Below are 13,738 nucleotides of genomic sequence, written 5' to 3'. Positions count from 1 at the left end.
TGCTTTTTCCCTCCTGTTCATATCCAGTCCCAGCATGATTTTGAATCAATTATGTTGTCAGTCTAACCTGCCCTACGGGATTCCTGTAATGATAAAAATAGAGATGAACTGAACAGCTATCGGGGACTACATTGAGTTCTTTGGAAAAGGGACATTTCTATGAAATATACGGGGATGAGAAGTCTCACGTGCTGAACACACAGTGTAGCCCACGCTGCTGCTGTTCTCATAGGGTGGAAGAAGAAAAATGTCTTAAGACATAATGCGTATTTATAATCTGAGCATAAGGCATGCAAATGCTTAGAACTGGTGTTAGAAAGATCAGTTATGTTTTTACCATCAGCATTGTGATGGTGAACTCCAGATGCTGCCATTGTTCATTTCCCCACCCCCGATTCCAACTCCATTCATTGTATATTATCCTGCATGAGTGTAAACACTGAATAGTGATTTAGAGGTTCGTATTTTTATTTAAAAAATAAACCAATTTTTTACTCTCGTATTCCTTAGCTTCCTAAAATTTCTTTTTAAAAAGTAACAATTTGGGAACTCTGAGATCACACTAATTGAAGGCATCTTGAGCAGTGCTAGGTTAAAAAGTTGGGCAAGTATACCATATGCCTCAAAGCTCGGTCAAATGTTCCAGAATAAAGAATTCTCAAGCTTCTAAGAAAGGATGCTTTCATTTGACAAGTCTGGATAAAATTATTTTGGCAGATTGATAGTAACCATCAATAGGATAAAAATACTTGATTCGTGTAGCACAAGCTAGATTCAGCACTGAATCTACTCTTCAAATCAAACGTTTTTTGCTAAGAGAATTCCTGACCTTAATTGGAGAGAAAAGTGGGATGAAGTTCAGTGCAAGAGAAACATATTGCTTTGAGTTAAATAAAATAGAGATAATTACACACAAATTATTTTATTTTAATTTTTTTCAAAATGGCATACAAATTTACCTGGGAACAAGCTCCAATGAACATAGTGTAGCTTACTTCACAATTTTTTTTAAAAAAATATGCTGAAAACATCTTTTGCATATAACTAGTTGTCTTCCTTTTAGAAATTAATATAAAATCTCTGTGCACTTGCCGCTCTCTCATCCAAAAGTTTGCAATCAACAGTAACAGAATAGACCTGCAAGACTCCCAGAATTGTGAGCTAAAGTAAAAAATAATATTTAAAATTTGTAGGCGGGGGGGGGGAGAGAATCTTAAGAAAACATAACAGACAAACATTTCAAGAGGCATACATAAAGGCAAACAAAGGAAAGAAATGAAGAAAAAGCACTTTTGCCATAAAGCAGTAATGATATGGAATTATTTATTACAGAGATGGAGAATTTATGACCCTCCAGACATTGGGTTAAAACTCCTAGTACCTTTTGTAGCTAGTCATTTTGCCTAGGACTGCTGAATGTTGTAGCTCAACATTGGGAGGGACATTTTTGATTTATTATTTTCTTCAAGCCACCTTGGTAAGCTTGAGGTCCCCTGAGATTTGCAAAACAGTCATCTTTTGCATAGGCTGCACACGGTGACTGAAATTACACAACTGACGTCCATCAAGCAGGATTCGGATTTGCTGATGTTCACATAAAAGTTCCATCTGAAAATGAACAAAAGGCTCAAGAAATTGCTGGAATGTTGGCATGCAAACACCTCGCGGATAGTTAAATGAGATTTCAAGCAAGAACACTAAGATGTCAATATTCACTGATCTCCCAGGATGTAAGATTTAGGTCATATATACAAATGCACCATCACCAAGTACTCTTAAAGATTGCCAGTTACCCTAAACCAGGGCTTTTCAACCTTTTCACCCATTGTACCACTTTTAGGATATGGCGACATCCGAGTACCACCAGTCGCCTAGCAAGGTGTCAAAAACTTGATGACCAAAAAAAAGGGGGGGAGGGAAACGATGAAGTGCAGGTAGTCTTTGACTTACAACAATTCACTTAGTGACTGTTTGAAGTTACAATGGCACTGAAAAAAGCACCCTCCAAGCCACAGCTGAGCAAGACACCTGCCTGCCCGCCTGGCAGTGCTCTTCCTCCTGTCCGAGGTTTTCATTGTTGTGAGCATTTCTGTTGAGGATTGGCAGCGGGGGTGGGGTGGGGAGCTGTTTGGTTTTTATTCCCCCCGTCTGCTGGGTGGTTGCAGCAGGTTTTGGTCACTTCACATGATCCTGGGACACTGTGACAGTCATAAATATGAATCAGTTGCCCAGCATCTGAATGTAAATCACAAGACCCTGGGGATGCTGCAACATTCCAGCTGATCGGCATTTCTTCTGGGCTCAGCAGAAGCACCAGGATCAGCACCGAGCTCCAGCTGGAGCCTGGCGCTGATCCTGGCGCTTCCGCTGAGTTCTGACAGCCCTGCAGCTCCAGCCGTCTCTCGCTCAGGCTTGTGCGGTGCTGCCACCAGTTCAGCTCATTCCCCTCCCCCACTACCACTTTTCTAGGATGATCACATACCACCTGCCAGGTGTCAATGTACCACAGGTAGTACCTGTACCACTGGTTGAAAAGCCCTGCCCTAAACAACAGGCTGGGAACTATTGGTCTAGTTTCCATTCTTCTAGCTCCTGTAGAAAATTAAAGCAGAAGGCTATGTTTTGTATGAAAGTGGTCACAAATGTAGTCCCTCCAGGTTAAAGCATGGTGGGCAACTTTTGTTTATTTGTTTATAAAATGTATTTGCTGCCCATCTTGTATCCAATGCCTCTGGGCAACTTACAACATAACTTCCTTGCAGCTTGGGAGCACCCTTATTTGGTCAATATTTTTGTCCTGATTTATAGATTTTAGAATTCTTGCACAGTGAAATGTCAAAGGATTCGAAGAATGGAGAACGTTGCTGCTGAAGATTTGGAGGATTGTCAGTTAATGGGAATTAGGTAACTTTTTTTTTCCTTTTTACAACCTTTAATCCTGTTATTCAAGGTGGAATTGGGGTGACTGAATGGAGTTCACAGCAGATTTTTTGTGCCCGATAAGAGATACACCTGCTGCTACCTAGTACTGAACTCTCAGTCTTCCAAGTGGGAGGTGAGCATCTTCATCTCTAAGCCACCTCACTGGTCAGGAATTAGGCAACATAGTTTGCCAGCCATAAGCTCATTAGAATGTGCAATACTTCAAATCTGAAGGTAAAAAGAATCTTCGGAATACATGGGGGCTCAATGACAGGAAAAGATACAGCTGCTTTAAAGAGTTGAAGTTTGATTCTACGGTCACCTATTTGCCTTTGAATCTTTGAATCCAAAGCTATACATAGTCCTAAGGTGTGTGTGTGTGTGTGTGTGTGTGTGTGTGTGTGTGTGTGTGAGAGAGAGAGAGAGAGAGAGAGAGAGAGAGAGAGAGAGAGAGAGTGACAGACAGACAGACAGACATTACCTTAAATGAGTCCTCTGCTGTAAATGGGAAGTAGGGAATCGTGTTTTCCTCCTTGCCCCATTTCCCAGCAATTTGCGAATTCCGCACAATGGATTTCTCACTAAAGCTGACTACAAGTAATAATCCAATATCCCTGGTTGTGTGATCATCCTTGGGGTCACAAAGCAAAGCCACTGAAAAACTACAAGAAAATAATATGCATTAAAGAACTACAGATTTTAACAATGCAAGATGACAGCATATGATTAATAATAATAATAATAATAATAATAATAATAATAATATAATATAATAATAATAATAATAATAAAATAATAAAATAATAATAATAATAATAATAAAATAATAATAATAATAATAATAATAATAATAATAATAATAATAATAATAATAATAATAATAATTTGGAAGGGACCTTGGAGGTCATCTAGTCCAACCCCCTGCTCAGGCAGGGAACCTTATACCATTTCAGGCAAATGGCTGTCCAGTCTCTTCTTAAAAACCTCCAGTGTTGGAGCATTCACAGCTTCTGGAGGCAGGTTGTTCCACTGTTTAATTGTTCTAACTGTCAGGAAGTTTCTCCTTAGTTCTAGGTTGCTTCTCTCTTTGACTAGTTTCTTTCTTTCTTTCACTTTCTCCTTCCTAATATTCTATGCAACACATTATCACCAGGCTCTAAGGGATGTGCAAAACATTAAAAACAATCTGTACAATAAAACACCATAATTGCCCTAGAATAAAATAACACCTCAAATATTTATTTTATTTATTTTATTTTATTATATTTGTATACCGCCCTTCTCCCAAAGGACTCAGGGCGGTGAACAGGGCAATACATGTTAAAAAACAAGAATACAAAAGTTAAAAAAGATTAAACAAGATGCCCAAAAACTATAACAATAAGTTAAGTTAAAATACATAAAAAACAATAAAACCCAAACCCATCACCCATCAGGCCAGGCCGGCTTGTTCGAACAGGTAAGTCTTTAGATCGCGCCGGAAGGAGCGAAGGTCGGGCGCCATCCGGAGCTCAAACGGAAGATGGTTCCATAAATCCGGCGCACGCACAGAGAACGCCCTCCCCCTGGGGGCCACCAGTCGACATTCTTTGACCGGTGGCACCCTGAGGAGGCCCTCTCTGTGGGAGCGCACTGGGCAGAGGGAAGTTGATGCCGGCCGCAGGTGCTCCCTGAGGTATTCCAGACCCATGCCATGAAGGGCTTTGTAGGTCATTACCAGCCCCTTGAATCTCACCCGGAAGACAACTGGGAGCCAATGCAGCTTGCGGAGCAGGGGTATAACATGGGAGTATCGGGAGACTCCTAACACAACTCTCGCGGCTGCATTCTGTACCAGTTGGAGCCTCCAAGTGGTCCTCAAGGGCAGCCCCATGTAGAGAGCGTTGCAGTAGTCCAAACGAGAGGTCACGAGCGCGTGAGTGACCGTACGCAAGGCATCCCGGTCTAGATAGGGCCGCAACTGGCGCACCAGGCGAACCTGGGCGAAGGCCCCCCTAGTCACATTTACTATATGGTCTTCTAAAGAAAGCTGTGAATCTAGGAGGACTCCCAAGTTGCAAGCCCTATCTACGGGGGATAATATTCCATAGAAAGAGATGGAATATTCTGAATATCCCGAGATGCCGGTACGCACAGCCACTCAGTCTTGTCAGGGTTGAGTCGAAGTCTGTTCCTCCCCATCCAGACCCGAACCGCCTCCAGGCAACGGGACATCACGTCGAGGGCATCACTGGGCTGGCTTGGGGTCGAAATGAAAAGCTGGGTATCATCCGCATACTGATGATAAAGGTAAAGGTTCCCCTGCACATGTGCGCTAGTTGTTTCCGACTCTAGGGGCTGGTGCTCATCTCCGTTTCAAAGCCGAAGAGCCAGCGCTTGTCCGAGGACGTCTCCATGGTCATGTGGCCGGCATGACTAGACGCCAAAGGCGCACGGAACACTGTTACCTTCCCACTGTAGTGGTCCCTATTTTTCTACTTGCATTTTTACGTGCTTTCGAACTGCTAGGTTGGCAGAAGCTGGGACGAGTAACAGGCGCTCACTCTGTTACGCGGCACTCGGGATTTGACCCGCCAAATTGCCGATCTTCTGATCGACAAGCTCAGCGTCCTAACCCACTGAGCCACCGCGTCCCTATACTGATGATACCCAACTCCAAAACCACGAATGATCTCACCCAGCGGCTTCATATAGATGTTGAACAGGAGAGGCGAGAGGACCAACCCCTGAGGAACTCCACAAGCGAGAGGCCTCGAGGTCGACCTCTGTCCCTCTGCCAACACCGACTACGAACGTCCCAGGAGATAGGAGGAGAACCACTGAAGAACCGTGCCTCCTACTCCCAATCCCCTGAGACACCGCAGCAGGATACCATGGTCAATGGTATCGAAAGCCACTGAGAGGTCTAATAGGACTAGGACAGAGGAATATCCCCTGTCCCGAGCCCTCCAGAGATCATTCACCAGAGCGACCAATGCCGTCTCCGTTCTGTACCCGGGCCTGAAGCCCGATTGGTACGGGTCTAGATAATCCGCTTCATCCAGAACCAGAGGGAGCTGATGCGCCACCACGCTCTCAACAACCTTCGCAAGAAAGCGAAGGTTGGAGACGGGACGAAAGTTATTTAACACAGCTGGGTCCAAGGCAGGCTTCTTGAGGAGAGGTCTCACCACCGCCTCCTTCAAGATGGCGGGGAAACTACCCTCACTCAAAGATGCAGATATAACCGCCTGGAACCAGCCTCGTGTCCCCTCCAGGGCCGCATAAACCAGCCAGGAAGGGCACGGGTCCAATAAACACGTGGTGGAGCTCAGCCTTCCCATAATCCTGTCCACTTCCTCTGGAGTCACAGGATCAAACTCCTCCCAGATAACATTGACAAGACCACCCGTGTCCTGATCGTCAGACTCTGCCCAGTCGGAGTCCAAACCGGTCCGAATCTGAGCGATTTTGTCCGACAGATGTTGACTAAACTCCTCGGCACGTCCCTGCAAGGGTTCCTCCCTCACCTCCTGATTAAGGAGGGAGCGGATCACCCTAAACAGGGCGGCCGGGCGATTATCTGCGGACACGATAAGGGTAGCAAAGTGACTAGACCTCGCCACTCTTATCGCCGCGAGATAAGACCTAATATAGGTTCTTAGTCGCAATCGGTCGGATTCAGATCGGCTGGACCTCCAACAGCTCTCTAGGCCCTGTCTCCGACGCTTCATCTCCCAGAGCTCCGCAGAAAACCATGGAGCCCGCTGGGATCTGCACTGGGTCAGGGGCCGGAAGAAATTCCACCCCAAATGTTTTCCAACCATGTGCAGATAGTCATTTATTTCCACAATAAGTACAAATATAATATACTCAACCAGCAATAAAAAATATATTTCTTCTAACTCAGCTTGTTAGTATAATACTAAAAAGTGAATGAAACTCATAGCCAAAAAATGATTAAAGTTAGACAACAAAAAATTGTATGAATGGTTCCAGATCAAGATTTCCGAGGAACACTAAGCAAAATTGTTCTGTTATTTTTACTTAGCTTTTGGGTGAATATGAAAAGAAAATAGATGGATAAAAATAGTTGGAAAAAATCAGGAAATTAGAAATGGAAAATGAAGGGAAAACAGAGGGCTCATTACATATTTATTTGCAACATTGTTTGGATTATCCATATAATTCTATAAATCAGACAGATTACAATTTTCACAATGAAAACTGAATGGTATAAAAGTCATGGGATGGTGATGTCATTTTGTATAATGTGATATAAATCTGACTTTTGATGTAATAAAAGCAGAAAATAATTCATCTGCTATACCCACTAGAAATATATCATTTGAAAAACATGTATTTGTGGGCTAACAGATTTTGGCTGCAAAAATTCAGACAAACACTTAAAGGACAGCAAAACTTTCTCAAATAGTTTAAATCAGTGGTTCTCAAGCTTTTCTTCACCATGGACCCCTTTAAATACCTTTTGTGATTAAGACCTAACTCAAGATTTAAATCATAACATTTCTTCAAACCTTCACAGACTCCTTTGACAACGATGCACCCCCCTCCCCCACCCCGCTTTAAATCTGTCTGGTAAGGAGCTGGATTCTTGCAGACCAGATCTAGTAATACTAGGGGTGTTATGTTAATCTGTTGAGAAAAAAACAACAGAATCCACAGCATCCTAAGACTTAGGTAGTATTAATAAAATGCATTATTATAATGTATTTTAATATAATTACTATATATAAAACTAGTTTTCTAGTTTGTGTAGCAATTAAGGCATTGGACAAGAAATGTCTTTTTATTCCACATTTCTTTTTATGTTCTCAGAGAGAAGGAAAGAGTCTTTTTTATCAGAGACTCCAACAATCATTCTGCCTCTCTTTCAAATCATGTGCTTTGACCCTAATGGGCCATTTAACTGCAGCTCAAATACCAGGTTATGTACCTACCTTTTCGGACTAGGATATATCATGCCCATGATAGTGATTTTCATAGTTGGCCTCAGTCCACCCTTAATTTCACCGGCATATTTCTCTACCTGAATGTGGTTAAAAAAACGTTCTAAACATGTGGTTAAATATGACCTCTATAACATTAAAAAAGTTACTAAGATTCTGAGCATTTTGATAATAGCTCTAATAGTCCACAAAAATGTTAAGCTCTCTTTTGCTAGACTTATTCAAGTCAAGGCTAAAAGACCATCCCACAAGGAAGGCTTGAATTTGGATTCCTGTGTGGGGCAGTACATAATAGTACATAATGACATGGAAAACCAGGCAACAATTACAATCATGTTCATTATTAACCTACAAACCTATCTATGCAATGATTATTCTCCTAACTGTAAACGCTTTCAAACTCTGCCTGTTTTTCTGAAAATCCACAGCAATAAAGAGGAAAATGGAAGGGCAGCTCAGTTCTATGAAATGGATTTCACTGAAGTCTACTTTAAGTAAACTCAACACCCTGTTTTTCCTCACACAGTAGAACCCTTATATTTTTAGGATGCTTTGCTGGAATATAGCAGAACTTAGGTGATGTAATGGCAGGCCACAGCCAAGGAGCAATTTCTGTGATACTGCATTTTATATACAGGATTTCATTGCATACTAATTACGGTATATTCCCCAGGTTTGATAAATCAAGATTACAATCTATTCTCTACCTTCTGTTCAACATGTTTATCACTGTATTGCAGATCTTGTTCAGCAATGGAAAAACACTGATGACAATATGGAGAGATATTTTCTAAGTATTTCGCATGAATAAGTGCCAGGCATATATGTCTACTGTGTATACACTCCTTCCCTATACAAATACAAATTATTCATACACAAATACTGTATATAAAATTAATCTGTATTAATCACCACATATATAAGAAATTCTCATTTAGTTCAGTACTTTGCAAAATCTATAGTTCTAAATGTTTATCATAAACGTGCATACTTTGTGATTCGCCCTGGCTATACTGAAGCCCAAATGATCTCACAAGTGAACACTACTTCAGGCTACGCAAATTTTCCTATTTCTTAATTTTGTCAGCCCTTTTGATAAAATAATTATATCAAGGAGTAATTTTAACCAATTTCAATTTTAAAAGACAAGATAATTAATGCAAGGAATCAATAGCAGTTTTTCTCTGGTTAGTTTAAAGTTGATGAAAAAAAAACCGCTTTTGTTTACCCTTCTCTTTAAACAAATTTACTCAGAAGTAGGTCTTGTTCTGTTTTGTTTACTTACATTTGTGCACCTGTCATTTTCTGTCATTTTTTTTACTTGCTATGTTCCTTAGAAATAATCCAAAAACTTTTCTTCCTGTTTTTGCACATCCACATAAGAAACAAATAAGAAAGAATAAAGAGGGGATGTCATGGGGAACATAATCTATAGCAAACACCAGCTAGACACCACCCTTGCATATAGCTGAGTCACAATAGTCAGTATCTTCATAACACAACCAGAATAGTAAGAAGCAAGCTCAGTTGCCTTGCCTTCTCCCCCAAGGATCAACAAAAGGTAGTTTTTTGCATGGTGCTAACCATATATAGTGCCATCCAAGGAAAAAAAAATCTCTGAGAAGATGATGTTGTCTGTAAGTCAATACTTGGACAATATTGTACCACATAATGAAATATTTTGATGGTCTCTATTCAGAGACATTCATGTTTCAAACAAAGGGACTCCAAAGGGACAAACAGGAAAATTAAAGATATGCTGAACCAGCTACAATTCCAATGTCTTTATGAACCTGATTTTCAGACTGCAATCCCATGGATTTCAAAAAGGTGAACAACCTTAAGTAATGACACTGAAATGTAATGGTATAGAAATAATGGAGATTATATTCATGGAACGTACAATTGAAAATGTTAATGTTTTGGAAATTAAACTATTACAAAATTCTGGAGCAAACTGAACGGTCTTAAGAGAGGTTCTGCACACCAGTGGCGTAGCGTGGGTTGTCAGCACCCGGGGCAAGGCAACCGGAAGCGGAAATAGAGGGGCGGGCGGGCGGTGACGTCACGGCACTGCTGAAAAGACGCGCCCCGCAGCGGCGTAGACTTTCCAAGAAGAGTCGCGCGCATGCGGGATGCTTCCGGGTCCCTCTCGAGGGCGGCTGGGCGGGGCTCCGACCTGCAAGAGCCGCTGCATTCAAGCTCGCACGTGAGCCCCGCTAAATAAAGCCACGCATGCGCACGAAGCTAGGCCGGCCGGCCAGCGGGTCCGTCTTCGCTCGGCCAAACCTGCCAGGGCGCCTGCGGGGCGCTTGCGGTTGGCCTGAGCCTGGGCGGAGAGTTGGCTGCTTCTATTTATTTTATTCAGTTTATGTGGCCGCCCATCTCACCTGCCGGACTCATTTCGCTTTGCAAGAAAGAGCAGCTCAAGAGCGGAGCCAAGCCAACTCTGTGCAGCCCTTGGGGCTCCCTGAGCAGCTCAGTGCGAGCGCGCCCCCCCAGATGTTGCGCCCAGTGCGGCCGGCCCCCCCTGCACCCCCCACGCTACGCCACTGCTGCACACATTGTTTGGCCCATTGGCAGCAGAGGCCACTTCCTGTATTGGGAAGGAATGCCATCCTCTTCCTAGACCCAGCCTATTGGAAATGGACTCTGAACCTGGGTTTTCAGCTTTGGTCTGGCCCAAACTGTGTTAAGTCCTTCCAGCCCTTTGTGCCGTTCTGGTAGCAGCCCCAGACCAGCTGCAGTACCTGCCAATTCCCCTTCCCTGTGCATCCATTTTGCTCTGGACAATGTTAGTTGCTGGCCAGCAGTTGCTGGTTTTTCTATCATCTTGTGCTGATTTCTCATTCTTCAACCCTAGAAGCTCCATTCAATCCTTAATCTCTTAGTGGGCACTGCTTCCATTTTTGCCCAGATTGGGAGAAGCAAACATCCCTTACTTTCCCAGCCCCGTGCCCACACTACTGCAAATGCCCCCCTTCTTTTCCTTTCCTTTAGTTTTTTTTCCCCCAAAACATCTTTAAATTGCAAAGTAGGAACATTCCGTGAAACAAGAAAAAAGTCAAGGAAACTGTAGGTCCGCTAAAGAGGGAAGAGGGCAAGGAAATAACAGGCAACAGGGAGAAAGCAGAACTGCTCAACTCATTATTTGCATAAGTCTTCACACAAAAAGAAACTATAGCCCAACATACAAAAAAACCACTGCAAAAGACAAACTAGAAACAAAAATTAAAATAAGTAAGAAAATGGTAAGAGGACACCTATCTGACCTTGACGAATATAAATCGCTGGGACCTGACATTACATCCCAGAGTTCTGAAGGAGCTGGCAAATGTTATCTCAGAACCATTGCACCATATCTTTCATAAATCCTGGAGCACCAGGGAAGTACCTAAGGATTGGAAAAGGGCTGATGTGGTTCCTATCTTCAAGAAAGGGGGAAAAATGGACCCAGGAAACTACAGACCAATCAGTTTAACATCAATACCTGGGAAGATCCTAGAAAAAATAATCAAAAAACAGATCTGTGAACACCTAGAAGCAAATGTATAACTAGTAGAGCATGGGTTTGTTAAAAACAAATCATGCCAAACCAATCTTATTTCATTCTTCGATAAAGTGACTAAACTAGTAGATCAGCGAAATGCTCTGGACGTAGTATACTTAGATTTCAGTAAGGCATTTGATAAAGTAGACCACAATCTACTCCTTGGTAAGCTAGAAAAAGGTGGGATAAACAACATCACCACCAGATGGATCTGTAGTGGCTGGCAAACTGAACTCAACAAGTAGTCCTCAATGGCACGACATCCACATGGAGAGAAGTAAGCAGCGGAGTACCACAAGGTTCCGTCTTAGGCCCAGTATTCTTCAATATCTTCCTAAATGACTTAGATGAGGGAATTGAAGGGGAATTCATCAAATTTGCAGATGACACCAAACTGACAGGAGTAGCCAACACCCCAGAAGACAAGCTCAGGATCCAAAAAGATCTTGACAAACTTGAACAATGGGCCCTATCCAACAAAATGAGTTTCAATGTGGAGAAAAGCAAAGTCTTACATTTAGGCATGAAAAACCAAAGGTACAAATACAGATTGGGCAAGACCCGGCTTAAAAACAGCAACTGTGAGAGGGACCTTGGAGTCTTAGTGGACGGTCACTTGACTATGAGTCAGCAGTGTGCAGCAGCAACCAAAAAAGCTAATACAATCCTGGGTTGTATAAACAGAGGCATAGAATCAAGATCACCTGAAGTATTAGTACCGCTTTATAAAACTCTAGTAAGACCACACCTGGAGTACTGCAGCCAATTTTGGTCACCATAATCACAAAAAAGATGTTGAGAGTTTGGAAAAAATTCTGAGAAGAGCAACTAAGGTGATCAAAGGCTTGGAGACTAAAACATACGAAGAAAGGCTGCGGGACTTGGGTTTGGATAGTCTAAAGAAAAGAAGAAATAGGGGAGACATGATAGCAGTTTTCCAGTATTTGAGGGGCTGCCACAAAAAAGAGCCGGTCACATCATTCACCAAAGCACTAAAGAGGACGAGAAACAATGGTTGGAAACTGATCAAAGAGAGAAGCAACCTGGAATTAAGGAGAAACTTCCTGACAGTAAAGACAATTAACTAGTGGAATAGCTTGCTTCTAGAAATTGTAGGCATTCCATCACTGGAGATTTTAAAGAAGAGTAGACAGTCACTTGTCTGAGATGGTACAGGTTCTCCTGCTTGAGCAGGGGGTTGGACTAGAAGACCTCCAAGATCCCTTCCAGCTCTATTCTATTCTAAAGTAAACTGAATATCAGAGTCTCAATGCTGTGGTAAGAGGAAAAGGGAGAAAAGAGTTTTAGAGGATATAATGTGGGAAGACAGCTGGCATGAACATGAACAATAATTTCTATTCGGCCTGACAATGATCTGAAGCAGTTGGGCATGCACATACATGCGTTGGCAGCTATGACCTGCTTCAAAGCAGTTCCAGCAGTCTTCCAAAAAGAGCTGCGGCATTAGCCCTTTGTGCTAACCAACTTTATGAAATACTATAACTCTCCTTTCAAGTGCTTTACAGCTTACTCAGCAAGACTTGACAGCAACCATGATTCTGTGTGAAACCTTTCTCTGATCAAATGGTCCATCCCTGCTTTTAAAGAATGCTGACACCAGGGTATCTGTAGTGTAAGTTTATAAAAAAAATTATTTTCTAACTTATGAGTGTATATACACATGCGCAGAGAGAGAGGGGAACCTAGACATGTGAGGAAAGTGGGTGGGTAGTAGGCCAAAGTAGGCAACCATTGACAGGATAATCGCTTATGAAAACTGTACCATTACAAAACAATTTATTGAGAACCCATATACTCCTTATAAGGAGAAAAGGGTAGTAGAATTATACATTCTGTATACATTCCACTGGTTTAAAATAAAAACAATATTTTGAACTGTGTTGTGTTGAGCTTTTTGACTAGGAAAGGAGGGACCTGCCATGTTGCCTTTAAAAATGTCTGTTAAGATTCTCGCTCAGAACAATTCCTAATTCTTTTTCATTGAAGGATCTCCCATTACAGGTTCCACTCCCCAATTCACCTTGGGGGAAAGTGCTAAACAGAAGTGGGCTGGAGGAGTAAGTTGGATTGGAGACCATCAGGAAATCTCGGGGATGTAAACCAGACTAGGAAATAAATAAATAAATAAACCACCTCGGAACAAGAGAGTAGCGAAACAATTTTGTATACAAAACTGTATACAAAATTCTATTGACTCGTGCGTGACCACACGAACATTCGCGCTGGATCGAAAGACAGTGGGGATCACTGCCTTTGCCTCCACCTCTCAGGACTCAAGAGAAAGCCTTTCTCTGTT

The 13,738-nt window shown here is 42.3% G+C and overlaps 1 protein-coding gene across 2 annotated transcripts; it reads right to left on the bottom strand.

Annotated features, from left to right (window-relative positions):
• Positions 1–912: 912 nt before the first annotated feature.
• Positions 913–13,590, bottom strand: LOC310632102 (galectin-related protein A-like). 2 transcript variants are annotated; one of them, XM_083349050.1, is made up of 5 exons: positions 13,576–13,590; positions 9,157–9,231; positions 7,863–7,951; positions 3,404–3,584; positions 913–1,608 (listed from the first exon to the last, which is right to left on the bottom strand). In XM_083349050.1, the coding sequence occupies exons 2-5, from the start codon at positions 9,181–9,183 to the stop codon at positions 1,465–1,467; spliced, it is 441 nt and encodes a 146-aa protein (XP_083205176.1). In that variant the 5' UTR covers positions 9,184–9,231; positions 13,576–13,590; the 3' UTR covers positions 913–1,464. The 2 variants fall into 2 exon arrangements, with proteins under 2 accessions (XP_083205176.1, XP_083205175.1); XM_083349049.1 differs by lacking the exon at positions 13,576–13,590 and having other exon boundaries at positions 9,157–9,292.
• Between the last annotated feature and the right edge of the window lie 148 nt (positions 13,591–13,738).

Source organism: Vipera ursinii (genome assembly GCF_947247035.1).
Source record: "Vipera ursinii genome assembly, chromosome: 1".
Classification (NCBI taxonomy): domain Eukaryota; kingdom Metazoa; phylum Chordata; class Lepidosauria; order Squamata; family Viperidae; genus Vipera; species Vipera ursinii.
The sequence above is the reverse complement of the archived record's forward strand: the minus strand, read 5'-3'. Positions and strand labels throughout refer to the sequence as shown.